Source organism: Bufo gargarizans, chromosome 4 (genome assembly GCF_014858855.1).
Source record: "Bufo gargarizans isolate SCDJY-AF-19 chromosome 4, ASM1485885v1, whole genome shotgun sequence".
Classification (NCBI taxonomy): Eukaryota; Metazoa; Chordata; class Amphibia; order Anura; family Bufonidae; genus Bufo; species Bufo gargarizans.
This window is the reverse complement of record NC_058083.1, coordinates 367,579,976-367,594,105: the sequence shown is the minus strand read 5'-3', so window position 1 is coordinate 367,594,105 and position 14,130 is coordinate 367,579,976. Positions and strand designations below refer to the sequence as shown.

The window sequence follows — 14,130 nt, the reverse complement described above, 5'->3', positions numbered from 1 at the left end:
GCATGTAGTAACATGTGGTGAGCAGTTTTTGTGCTTAACTATTGGTGTATAACAGATGTGCATATATGTGAAGTAACTGTCTAAAAGCAAATGCATAATCAAGTTGTAGTTGTATTCCAGTGATTCAATGTTTTGGCAGAATTTGGCCTTTTTCACGCTTCGGGTTGTATTACCCCAACAGATCATCTGACCAAATTCTGTCCAATTGGACCAATAATTGGGGATGTGTAAGAAAAGATGTGTGTGTAAATGGCCATCTGACCAATGATTGGTCAGAAAATCTGTCAGATAATCTGTTGGTGTAAAACAGCCCTTAGTCATGAGAAAAACAATTGAATTCTTTGAATTCTATTGTTTTACATATTGGGATATCAAAACAATCTGGTCCTTAAAAGGTCTGGCTGACCTGTGGCATGTGGCTTGGCAGCTGAAGGCATCTGTGTTGGTCCCATGTTCATATGTGCCTGCACGGCTGAGAAAAATGATGCTATAATATATGCAAATGAGCCTCTAGGATAGGTTTACTCAAGTACTTTTTGTAAAGGGCCATATACCGGAGTATGCTGTAGGATGAAGATCCGAGCTGCAAAACCCCCAAAAAATATGAGGGCCAACACCCTTGGCGCGTAGTGCTGCATTATTTATTTTTTATGTTATTTTTTACAATAATCCACACCTCCAAGCCCACCTAATCTCCTTTCTGCCAATCAAACAGTAAGAATTTCCTTTCAATGCCTTTCAGGGTGATCCCTTGGTGCCCCCACACATTATGATGCTCCTTAGTTCCCCTGACACATTGCAAGTGCCCTAAGTGCCCCCTCACAGTAGGATGGTCCTTTAGCTGCCCCTCACACAGAATGAGCTCCACTTAGAAGCCCCCAGAACAAAGTGATGTTCTCTACTTGCCCCCTTACACATTATGATGTACCCTTAAATGCTCCCCTCACAAAGTGATGCCCATTAAATGTCCCCCAAACAGTATGATGTACCCTTAAGTAGACTTCACACAGTATAATGCCCCGTTAAGTGGCCCCCACACAGTGCTGCCTTTTAAGTTCTCTCCACATAGTGTGATGCCCCTTTAAGTAGCCCCACACAGTGATGCCCCCTCAGAGTATGCCCCTTTAGATGGCACCCAACATTGATGCCTGCCTAATACTTATGCACCCTTTGGTTGTCCTCCTCACAGAGCTATGCCCAGCTCCCCACCCAGTTATGGCCCCCACAAACAGTTATGCCCCCTTTAGTGGCCCACTTACAGTTTTGTCACTTGGATGTCCTCCTTCAAAGAATTATGCCACCTTATATGGCCCCACACACACACAGTTATGCCCCCTTTACTGCTCCCATCCCTCCCAGGGTTATGTAGCTCCCCCCTCACAGAGTAGTGCCTCCGGAGTAAAAACTCACCTATCATATGTTCCCCTGACCAACAAAGCCGCTCCACACTGTGCTGTGCTGTTTGTGGAAGATCTCAGCAGGTGTGATGTCAGTACATCGAGCCTGCATGCACTGGACTACGAACAGAACAGGAATGGTGAAGCAGGAAGCTGACTGCTCTCTGCTTCACCATTTTATTCAACTGGATCTGTGTCCTCAGGACACAGGGTAGAGTTGAAAGTGGGACATGCAGGCAGTGGCGTGCCTAGGTTGTTTGGCACCCGGGGCAGGTCCTTTCTCTGTAGTTATGCCCTCATTGTGCCCCTCTCACAGTGGTTGTGCCCTATCTGTGCCCCTTCACAGTTGTAATGCCCTCTTTGTGCCCCCTTCACAGTATTAATCCCCATTGTGCCCCCTTCACAGTATTAACCCCTATTGTGCCCCCTTCACGTTATTAATCCCCATTGTGCCCCTTCATAGTAGTAATCCCCATCGTGCCTCCTTCACAGTAATAATGCCCCTTAATAGTAGTAATGCCCATTGTGCCTCCTTCACAGTAATAATGCCCTTTAATAGTAGTAATGCCCACAGAATAATGCCCATTGTGCCCTCTTAATAGTAATAGTGCCCATTGTGCCCCCTTCACAGTAAGCGGCAGTTTAAATTGTTTTGCTGTTTTCTGTGAACCTAACTTTTTTCTTTTCCCTCGACACAAATGTATGAGGGCTTGATTTTAGCAAAATGACCTGTAGTTTTCATTGTTATGATTTTGGGGTACATACCTTTTTGGTCATTTTAGTTTTCTACATTTTTCCCTAAAAACAATAAAACAGTGATTTTTGGATTATTTGGTTACATAATTAACTGTTTAGCATGATGGACGATCTTTGTTTATTCTGCGGTTTGATATGATTATGTCGATGATAAAATTTGATATATTTTTATTTTTGTAAAAAATAAAATAAACGTACAAATCTTTGTCCCCATGTTCTAAAAGCTATTCCAAACTAGAGAGCGTAGTATTTTTGTTAAATGTGAAAAAAAATGTATATAACGCTCTGCTGTCTATATGCCAAAAGGGGAAATCTGGCATAAGTAATCTCGGGCATGACCTTCAAATGGTCACTGCTGCCCTTACGAGTGGGTTAGTGTACTTACTGCCCTCCTCTACCTGCTCCTGTTCTCGACATGGCTGGAAATCCCAGTCACTGACTGCAGCAATGCAGCACCTCAGCTAGTGATTGGCTAAGTTACAATCCAAGCTATTTCCTGTCTTGTCAAGAAAAGGAGCAGGAAGCGGAGCACAATGGGGGGCATAATTAGGACAGCAACAGCGCAGGATCAGTGAGGTGAGTAAGTATAACCATTTTCAGGCCACGTCCAAGTTTTTTTATTTTATTTTTTCATTGTGCGGGGCTACCCCTTTAATTATAAAATAATTTACTATTTTCTACATCATGTTTGAGCAAATTGATTGTACTTGTCATTAAGACTTGAAGGGGTTGCTCACCTTTGAGGAGGGGGTTGTCAAACTTCCCTTCATGGGCACAAATGTGAAGGGAATACTGCCCAGCGCTGGCTCCCTGCTCCTTCTCTCCCTGTCCTTGGCTGCTCCACTGCGCCCAGCTGTCAACTTCTGTTTTGACACCACTGCAGCCAGCATGACTGTTTAACATGACACAATGGTAGCAGATCAACGCTGGGCCCAGCAATTGGCTACAGTGGTGTCAAAACAGAAGTTGACATCCTGAGAATGCAACAGAGCAGCCAAGGGCAGGAAGAGAAGGAGTGGGGAGCCAGTGCCAGGAAGCAGGTGAGTAGGCTTCCATCCTCAGGTTTGCTCAAGGAGGAGTTTTCCCTCCCTCCAAAGATGCACCACCCCTTTTAATATAAATGTCTGGTCTTTCCCCTTTATTATGATGATAGATGAATGAGCTGTAAATGCATTTCTGATTTGAAATTTATTCTGAGTATTTCAGAATAATAGTTCACTTACCTAGTGTGGCATAGTATTAAAAAGTGTTTTATTCAGTTATTCCTTACACTAGGGGCTTGTGTGTAAGTCTTAACATTTTTTATTTATTTTTTTGTGGTAAATTTTCAGGGACAAATACAGGGGATGTCTGTGCAGTTGGATCATAATTAAACAATGAAGATGCCAAGGAATCATCGTGCAACTAATCAAGAACTGACCAAATTAGTTGGAATGACCAACACAGTTCAGGTTGTTATGGGCATGCTGGAAAATGTCTGACTTCTACTGCATTGCACGATGCTATTGCACTCCACCTCATGTATATAATGCAGTGTAAATGCAGTTTTTCATAGATTTTTTTTTTCTGATTTATTAATTTGCAACTAAGATTTGTAAACTTCAATTTAATAAACAAACTTTTGTGCCAAACGTTTTGATCTTGATCATTGTAACTGCTTCTTTCTGAGCAGAAAATGTTATTGTGTAAAGCAAACTTTTTGACCAACGGGTTCAGTCTCATCCACCATAGCCAAGATTGCATCAGCAGTGTCTAGAAGTTAAGACCCCACCGATCATGACAACATTTCTTTCATGTAAATGGAGTTTCTGACAATTATGCGCATTGCCACTCTATTCAAACTTTATGGGATTGCTGGTGATAGCCAAGAGTTGCTCAACTGCCTTTTCATTCATACAGGGCGAACACGACCCCCACTCTCATGATTGGTGGGTGTCTGATGACTGGGACTCCCTCTATCTAACTGTTAACCTCCTAACTGTTTTGCCAGAGCTCAGCTCGGGCTGTGGGAAAAGTACTTTAAGAGGTTGTCCCACAAAAAATATTTTACAGTTTTCAAATCGGCACCAGGATCTGAATACTTTTGTAATTGCATGTAATTAAAATGTTGTAGAGCTACTGAGTTATTCAATAAAATGTATCTGTATAGTGCCACTTAATTTCTTTTTTCTTTGACCTGCTCCCTGAGAAGGCCGCACATGCTCAGTTTAATCTTTCAACTGCCTCCTGAGCTGTGATCGGGAGAGCATGGATATGCCCCCTGAGCCGCAGCAGAAAAGTCACTCCCCTTGAGCTTTCAGCTTGATATAAATCCAGCAGAGCAATGAATGGGGAGATCTCTAGATCCATGTGAGATACAGGGCTGGTCCTAGCTTTGTTAGAAAGGTATTGTCATATTCATTTTTTACATTTCTCATGGGATAACCTCTTTAACTGTTCCTTCCAAGCTAAATGGGGGGAGGGGGGCTGCTTTAGCTGCTGATATCTCCTTAATTGTAGCCGCTAGAAGCATGCAACTGGTCTTGTTTCACATTCCATTATAGCATTAGTCCAAGCTAAACAGAAGGTATCACTGTTATAAATAGTCAGGAATAATCGTGGGTAAAAACTGCTTTTACTTTCAGCTGTATTCACTGCATCTAACAGATTTCTAACAGTGATATCTTCCCATATACTGAAGATAATGGTGTCATTCTGGCATTGTTTGAAAGCTTGGAATGCCAGCTTTCAAACAATATAAAGCCTATTTAACCACTTCAGCCCCGCTAGGTGAAACCCCCTTCATGACCAGGCCACTTTTTACACTTCGGCACTACACTCCTTTCACCGTTTATCGCTCGGTCATGCAACTTGCCACCCAAATGAATTTTACCTCCTTTTCTTCTCACTAATGGAGCTTTCATTTGGTGGTATTTTATTGCTGCTGACATTTTTACTTTTTTTGTTATTAATCAAAATGTAACGATTTTTTTGCAAAAAAATGACATTTTTCACTTTCAGCTGTGAAATTTTGCAAAAAAAACGACATCCATATATAAATTTTTCGCTAAATTTATAGTTCTACATGTCTTTGATAAAAAAAAAAATGGTTTGGGTAAAAGTTATAGCATTTACAAACTATGGTACAAAAATGTGAATTTCCGCTTTTTGAAACGGCTCTGATTTTCTGAGCACCTGTCATGTTTCCTGAGGTTCTACAATGCCCAAACAGTATAACTACCCCACAAATGACCCCATTTCGGAAAGTAGACACCCTAAGGTATTCGCTGATGGGCATAGTGAGTTCATAGAACTTTTTATTTTTTGTCACAAGTTAGCGGAAAATGATGATGATTTTTTATTTTTATTTTTTCTTACAAAGTCTCATATTGCACTAACTTGCGACAAAAAATAAAAAATTCTAGGAACTCACCATGCCCCTCACAGAATACCTTGGGGTGTCTTCTTTCCAAAATGGGGTCACTTGTGGGGTAGTTATACTGCCCTGGCAATTTAGGGGCCCATATGTGTGAGAAGTACTTTGCAATCAAAATGTGTAAGAAATGGCCTGCAAAATCCGAAAGGTGCACTTTGGAATATGTGCCCCTTTGCCCACCTTGGCATCAAAAAAGTGTCACACATCTGGTATCGCCGTACTCAGGAGAAGTTGGGGAATGTGTTTTGGGGTGCCATTTTACATATACCCATGCTGGGTGAGAGAAATATGTTGGCAAAAGACAACTTTTCCCATTTTTTTATACAAAGTTGGCATTTGACCAAGATATTTATCTCACCCAGCATGGGTATATGTAAAATGACACCCCAAAACACATTCCCCAACTTCTTCTGAGTACGGCGATACCAGATGTGTCACACTTTTTTGCAGCCTAGATGCGCAAAGGTGCCCAAATTCCTTTTAGGAGGGCATTTTTAGACATTTGGATCCCAGACTTCTTCTCACGCTTTAGGGCCCCTAAAAAGCCAGGGCAGTATAAATACCCCACATGTGACCCCACTTTGGAAAGAAGACACCCCAAGGTATCCAATGAGGGGCCTGGCAAGTTCATAGAAATTTTTTTTTTTTCGCATAAGTTAGCGGAAATTGATTTTATTTTGTTTTTTCTCACAAAGTCTCACTTTCCGCTAACTTAGGACAAAAATTTCAATCTTTCATGGACTCAATATGCCCCTCAGCAAATACCTTGGGGTGTCTTCTTTCCAAAATGGGGTCAGTTGTGGGGTGTTTATACTGCCCTGGCATTTGAGGGTCTCCGCAATCATAACATGTATGGCCAGCATTAGGAGTTTCTGCTATTCTCCTTATATTGAGCATACAGGTAATGAGATTTTTTTTTTCCGTTCAGCCTCTGGGCTGAAAGAAAAAAATGAACGGCACAGATTTCTTCATTCGCATCGATCAATGTGGATGAAAAAATCTCTGCCAAAAAAAAAAAATGGAGGGGAAAGGCGTCTGCCAGGACATAGGAGCTCCGCCCTACATCCATACCCACTTAGCTCGTATGCCCTGGCAAACCAGATTTCTCCATTCGCATCAATCGATGTGGATGAATAAATCATTGCCGGGATTTTTTTTTAAATATATATATATATATATATATATATATATATATATATACACAAAGTGCTTGCCAAAGCATAGGAACGCTGCCTCCTCCTCAGCTCGTATGCCTCGGCAAACGTATCTGTCACTGCAGAGGAGAAAATCCCGTCTTGCAGCGCCGCATACACCGACTTGCATGTAATCTGACAGCAGCGCAATGCTTCTGTCAGAATGCACATCGGTGCTGCAGCTAGTAGATCGGTTGGTCCACCTGGAAGGTAAAAAGACAAAAAAAAAAAAAAAGAAAGAAAAAAACAGGCCACAACGCAATAATTTTATTAACTTTGGAACAGAACATGTAACTTTAACTTTTGGAACTAAACATTAACCTGTTTGCTTACCTGTTTTTTTTTTTTTTTGTTTGTTTTTTTGTTTTTTTACCTTTTATAGAACAAACCTCTCCTTCCCCATGGGTCAATGTGCAAAGCGCAAATCGCCCAAAGATGTGGCGAAGTGCGTTATGCACTTTGTCCCATGTGAAAGGAGACGTTTGCAGCAGCTGTGAGTGAATGGGCCCTAATAGCCCTGTGTGCCTATCCTGGTGAGATGTGATCCCTATGCTAGGTGTACCTGTGTGTGGTACTTTCGGAAACACTCCCCTAAGCATAGGGCAGGGTGGTCGGGACAGTCAGGACAGAAATAGCGGGTGTCACGCCTTATTCCACTCCTGCTACAGACACAACATTTTTTTCGGGGTGGCGGTCGGTTTGAGGTACCAGCAACGACACTGGGGAAGTGTTGCTCGTGTAGACGGCTAACTACACTGGTGGATGGGGCCACGGAACCTCCTGGATACAGGAGGTTCGCGATGATCTCTTCCTGAAATTTGAGGAAGGATCCAGTTCTCCCAGCCTTACTGTAGAGAACAAAACTATTGTACAGAGCCAATTGAATTAAATATACAGACACCTTCTTATACCAGCGTCTGTTGCGTCGGGAAACTAAATACGGAGCCAACATCTGGTCATTGAAGTCGACCCCTCCCATGTGGAGGTTATAGTCGTGGACTGAGAGGGGCTTTTCAATGACACGGGTTGCTCGCTCAATTTGTATTGTCGTGTCTGCGTGAATGGAGGAGAGCATGTAAACGTCACGCTTGTCTCTCCATTTCACCGCGAGCAGTTCTTCGTTACACAGTGCGGCCCTCTGCCCCCTTGCAAGACGGGTGCTAACGAGCCGTTGGGGGAAGCCCGCGCGACTAGTTCGCGCGGTACCACAGGCGCCAATCCGTTCTAGAAACAAATGCCTAAAGAGGGCCACACTTGTGTAGAAATTGTCCACATAAAGATGGTACCCCTTGCCGAATAAGGGTGACACCAAGTCCCAAACTGTCTTCCCACTGCTCCCCAGGTAGTCAGGGCAACCAACCGGCTCCAGGGTCTGATCTTTTCCCTCATAGACCCGAAATTTGTGGGTATAGCCTGTGGCCCTTTCACAGAGCTTATACAATTTGACCCCATACCGGGCGCGCTTGCTTGGGATGTATTGTTTGAAGCCAAGGCGCCCGGTAAAATGTATCAGGGACTCGTCTATGCAGATGTTTTGCTCAGGGGTATACAAATCTGCAAATTTCTGGTTGAAATGGTCTATGAGGGGCCGAATTTTGTGGAGCCGGTCAAAAGCAGGGTGGCCCCTGGGACGGGAGGCGGTGTTGTCGCTAAAGTGCAGGAAACACAGGATGACCTCAAATCGTGTCCTGGACATAGCAGCAGAGAACATGGGCATGTGATGAATCGGGTTCGTGGACCAATATGACCGCAATTCATGCTTTTTTGTCAGGCCCATGTTGAGGAGGAGGCCCAGAAAAGTTTTAAATTCGGAAACTTGGACTTGTTTCCACCGGAAAGGCTGGGCATAAAAGCTTTCCGGGTTAGCGGTGATAAATTGTGTGGCATACCTGTTTGTCTCTGCCACGACTAAGTCTAAAAGCTCCGCAGTCAAGAACAGCTCAAAAAATCCCAGGGCCGAATCGATCTGAGTTGTCTCAACCCGAACTCCAGACTGGGCGGTGAAAGGGAAAACTACGGGTGCGGCTGAAGTTGGGGACTGCCAATCAGGGTTTGCCAGCACCTCTGGGATTCTAGGGGCTCTACGGGCACGTCTTTGCGGTGGCTGCGACGGGGTCACTACTGCACGTGCCACCATACCAGCTTCAACTGCCCTTCTGGTGCTCGCTACTTCACCAGGTTGTACAGCAGTGCTGGTACTAGGTCCAGGAAGGGCTGGGCTGCTGGTGTATGCCTCACCACGTAATCCGACAGCACCAGCCCCACTCTGCTGCTCTTGAAGCGGATCCTGCGCAACCTGCGGTCTAGCGACACGGGGCCGGGTACGCCTGGTGCTATCAGGGACCTCAGCCTCCTCGTCCGAACTTTGGGTCAGAGAGCCACTGCTTTCTACAGGTTCGTATTCTGACCCGCTGGATTCATCAGATGAGGGTTCCCACTCCTCATCCGACTGGGTCAGAAGCCTGTAGGCCTCTTCAGAAGAATACCCCCTGTTAGACATGTGGGCAACTAAATTTCGGGGTATTCCCTGAGACTACCCAAGATAAAAAAAAGCAAGCCTGTCTTACAAATGGGAGGCTAGCGAAGTACCAGAGGCTGCTGCGGTTGATAAAAAATATCAAAACTGATTTTTTTATCGCCGCAGTGCGTGTAAAGTGAATGTGCAGCGATCAAAAAAAAAATATTTTTTTTTGTCACTGCGGTGGGGCGGGCGTGGGTGTACGCACGTGTGGGCGACCGATCAGGCCTGATCGGGCAAACACTGCGTTTTGGGTGGAGGGCGAACTAAAGTGACACTAGTACAATTATAGATCTGACCGTGATCAGTTTTGATCACTTCCAGATACTATAAAAGTACAAATGCTGATTAGCGATACGCTAATCAGCGAATAACGGACTGCGGTGCAGTGGGCTGGGCGCTAACCGATCCCTAAACTACCTAACCAAGGGGCCTAAACTATACTGAAACCTAACGGTCAATACCAGTGAAAAAAAAAAAGTGACAGTTTGCACTGATCACTTTTTTCCTTTCACTAGTGATTGACAGGGGGGATAAAACGGGTGATCAAAGGGTTAATTGGGGTGATCTGGGGGCTAAGTGTGGTGTGGTGGGTACTCACAGTAATGATGTGCTCCTCTGCTGGAACCAACCGACCAAAAGAAGGAGCAGAGGAGCACAGCACCCCATCATATTTACTAATATGTGGGGTTAAATGGCTGCTGATTGGTTTTTTTGAAAATCAGCAGCCTGCCAGCCAATGATCGTGGCCGGCAGGCTGCTGACGAAATACTCTGCAGTGAAATGCCGGCCCGCGATGCGCATGCGCGGGCCGGCTGTGACGTAATCTCGCGTCTCGCGAGAAGACGCGCCGATGCGTCCAGGAGGAACTAATCAACCACCTCCCGGACGCATCGGTGCGTACAGCGGTCGGGAGGTGGTTAAGCAAAAATAATACAGGTCAAGCTCTCTAGGACATATACTGGTGCTTAGCCTGCTCACCACTTAGCTGTAACAATCATAAACATGTGGCTAGCTCACTGTAGAATACCCATATATAATATATTTGGACAATATATATATATATATATATATATAATATATCAAACAAAAAACAGTATCAGCACACCACTATATGCACTAAGACGAAGTGAACAGGTGAATGTGTGAACAGGGTCAAAAATACATGACGCCATATAGTTACTGCAAAGCAGTGGAGAAGCTCTTAGCGCATATTATTGATCAAAAATATGTCGGGCCCACCTACCGGACGGCAAGGTCGCTTCTCATCAGGTGGGACCTACTCTAACACAGAATGTCCAGCTCCATCGTTTCTCTGATTAAAAGCACCAAGGGGTGGGGGATGGGCGAGGAGTGCTAAGTTCCACAAAGGATGCCTGGTCCTCTATACTATATATATATCCAAAAACGGAACAGCACCTATGCCGGGTAGCTTGCACCTGCGATTTGTCTCAGGAGGTGCTGTTCCGTTTTTGGATATAGTATAGAGGACCAGGCATCCTCTGTGGAACTTGGCACTCCTCGCCCATCCCCCACCCCTTGGTGCTTTTAATCAGAGAAACAATGGAGCTGGACATTCCGTGTTAGAGTAGGTCCCACCTGATGAGAAGCGACCTTGCCGTCCGGTAGGTGGGCCCGACATATTTTTGATTAATTATATCTGCTAAGAGCTTCTCCACTGCTTTGCAGTAACTACAGTCATGTGAAAAAATTAGGACACCCTTTGAAAGCATGTGGTTTTTTGTAACATTTTTAATAAAAGGTTATTTCATCTCCGTTTCAACAATACAGAGAGATTAAAGTAATCCAACTAAACAAAGAAAACTGAAGAAAAGTCTTTTCAAGATCTTCTGTAAATGTCATTCTACAAAAATGCCTATTCTAACTGAGGAAAAAGATAGGACACCCTTGCCCCTAATAGCGAGTGTTACCTCCTTTGGCTGAAATAACTGCAGTGAGACGGTTCTTGTAGCCATCTACCAGTCTTCGACATCGGTCTGAGGAAATTTTACCCCACTCCTCAATGCAGAACTTTTTCAGCTGTGAGATGTTTGAGGGGTTTCTTGCACGTACAGCCCTTTTCAAGTCACCCCACAGCATCTCAATGGGATTCAAATCTGGACTTTGACTTGGCCATTCCAGGACTCTCCATTTCTTCTTTTTCAGCCAATCTTTGGTTGATTTACTAGTATGTTTTGGGTCATTGTCATGTTGCATGGTCCAGTTCCGCTTCAGCTTTAATTTTCTAACTGATGGTCTCACATGTTCTTCAAGCACCTTCTGATACACAGTAGAATTCATCGTGGATTCTATGATGGTGAGCTGACAGCAAAGCAGCCCCAAACCATGACACTTCCACCTCCATGCTTCACAGTTGGTATGAGGTTCTTTTCTTGGAATGCTGTGTTTGGTTTACGCCAAACATGTCCTCTGCTGTTGTGTCCAAATAATTCAATTTTGGACTCATCTGTCCAAAGAACATTATTCCAGAAGTCCTGGTCTTTGTCAACTTTATCTCTGGCAAATGTCAGTCTGGCCTCGATGTTTCTCTTGGAAAGCAAAGGTTTCCTCCTTGCACACCTCCCATGCAAGTTAAACTTGTACAGTCTCTTTCTGATTGTAGAGGCATGTACTTCTACATCAACAGTAGCCAGAGCCTGCTGTAGTTCTCGAGATGACACTTTAGGGTTTTTGGAGACCTCTTTTAGCATCTTGCGGTCTGCTCTTGGGGTGAACTTGCTGGGGCGACCAGTCCTGGGCATGTTGGCAGTTGTTTTGAAAGCCCTCCACTTGTAGACTATCTTCCGGACAGTGGAATGGCTGATTTCAAAATCTTTTGAGATCTTTTTAAATCCCTTCCCAGACTCATAGGCTGCTACAATCTTTTTTCTGAAGTCCTCTGACAGCTCTTTTGCTCTCACCATGGTGCTCACTCTCACTTCAACAGTCAGGAGCACACCAAACTAAATGTCTGAGGTTTAAATAGGGCAAGCCTCATTCAACATGCAGAGTAACGATCTACTAATTATGTGCACCTGGTGTGATATACCTGTGTGAGATCTGAGCCAATTTAAGAGGGAATACATGTGAGGGTGTCCTATCTTTTTCCTCAGTTAGAATAGGCATTTTTGTAGAATGACATTTACAGAAGATCTTGAAAAGACTTTTCTTCAGTTTTCTTTGTTTAGTTGGATTACTTTAATCTCTCTGTATTGTTAAAACGGAGATGAAATAACCTTTTATTAAAAATGTTACAAAAAACCACCTGCTTTCAAAGGGTGTCCTAATTTTTTCACATGACTGTATATGGCGTCATGTATTTTTGACCCTGTTCACACATTCACCTGTTCACTTAGTCTTAGCGCATATAGTGGTGTGCTGCTACTGTTTTTTGTTTGCTGTATTATGCCGGGTAGCTTGCAAGGTGGGTGCTAGGTCCAGGGATGTAGCAGCTTACCCCGTCTTGATACAGATGAAAAACGGACAGCACTCCAAGTAAAAGTAAATGGTGTTTATTAACCCATGTGGATGGCAACGTTTCAGCTCATACAAGAGCCCTTTTCAAGCAATGAACACAGTGTAAAAGTGGGGTATATATAGTCCCACCCCTTATTGCATCACAATGTAATCAATTAGCAAACATAGACAATAAAGTGCAAATAGTGCATGTATAAAAAAGCAAGCTATAAATATAAGTGTCATATACATCAGTATCAAAATACAACACTGGTGTGTACAAAATACATAATAAACTGAAACAAATATAGCATAAAAGTGTATTAATCAATTAGTACAGACCAGGTGCACAAATAGTGGGAGGGGCGAGAAGATATGATGCTGCCAGAGGGAGAGGGGAGCGACGACATACCCGGTGTCATTATCCGTGCCGCACATGTCCAATACCGCCACGTTCGGATGGAGGCAGTGCGCAGGCGCTGAGTCGCATGAAGATCATGCTGTAGCTTCCTCTGAAGAAGTAGCCGGGACATGCGCGCAAGTGTGGAGAAGCTTCGTCGGTCATCTTACAAGTGGTACAGATCCTTACATATGAAACACAGCGCAGATACTAAATCGCATCGGCGATCTGATATAGTGAATTATTCTCACATATAGCAGCGAGAGTATGCGCATAGCGAAAAGAGAAGTACACTTAATCAGCCATCACACAAACACACAAAAAAAGATAATAATTAAAAGAATAAATTTGCCTCACTAATGTGTGTGCGCATAGCCTAGTGTTGGACCAGACAGCGCAACCCGGAATAGTGCCTCGTCCCTTATCGTGTACCCATGAGGGACAGAGGAGAGAATGTAGCTAATAAAAGATGCATCTCACCTCACAGATGGACAATATGTAAAAGTGTGCGCGGCGGAATCCGCCGCAGACAAATAACATAGAGGCCAACATTCCCCAATGGGGACACCTTCAATATGGGACACACAATAGGTGGCATAATATAGCAGACATAACTGAAAAAGTGTAAACGAAGTGAAAACCGCCATATATACTGAATGGGAATATGTAGGCAAATACGGAATACAACGGGTACGTCCCACTTCTCCAGCCCGCAGCATCATACTTATCTGTGAAGATAAAGTAAAAAAACAACAATCAATAATAATAAAAATGGCTTAATAGTGTTCATAGTACACTATGTAACACCAAAGAAGAGTCACATATCGCATAGACAACAATGTAGGGCAAACTACATTGTTGGACGGGCGCTGGTAGTGTGAGTCATACGTCACGCGCCTGCGCCGCCCACTTTATCTGGCAGCATCAAATCTTCTCGTCCCTCCCACTATTTGTGCACCTGATCTGTACTAATTGATTAATACACTTTTATGCTA

At 43.9% G+C, this 14,130-nt stretch overlaps 1 protein-coding gene across 1 annotated transcript in view; it reads left to right on the top strand.

Moving 5' to 3' along the window:
- ZDHHC14 (zinc finger DHHC-type palmitoyltransferase 14) overlaps window positions 1-4,300 on the top strand; it is a 196,560-nt gene extending 192,260 nt beyond the window's left edge. The window contains exon 10 of the mRNA XM_044292579.1: window positions 3,485-4,300. Within this exon, the coding sequence (XP_044148514.1) occupies window positions 3,485-3,526 (42 nt within the window). The 3' untranslated portion in view covers window positions 3,527-4,300. The remainder of the gene's footprint in view (window positions 1-3,484) is intronic.
- The last annotated feature ends 9,830 nt before the right edge of the window (window positions 4,301-14,130 follow it).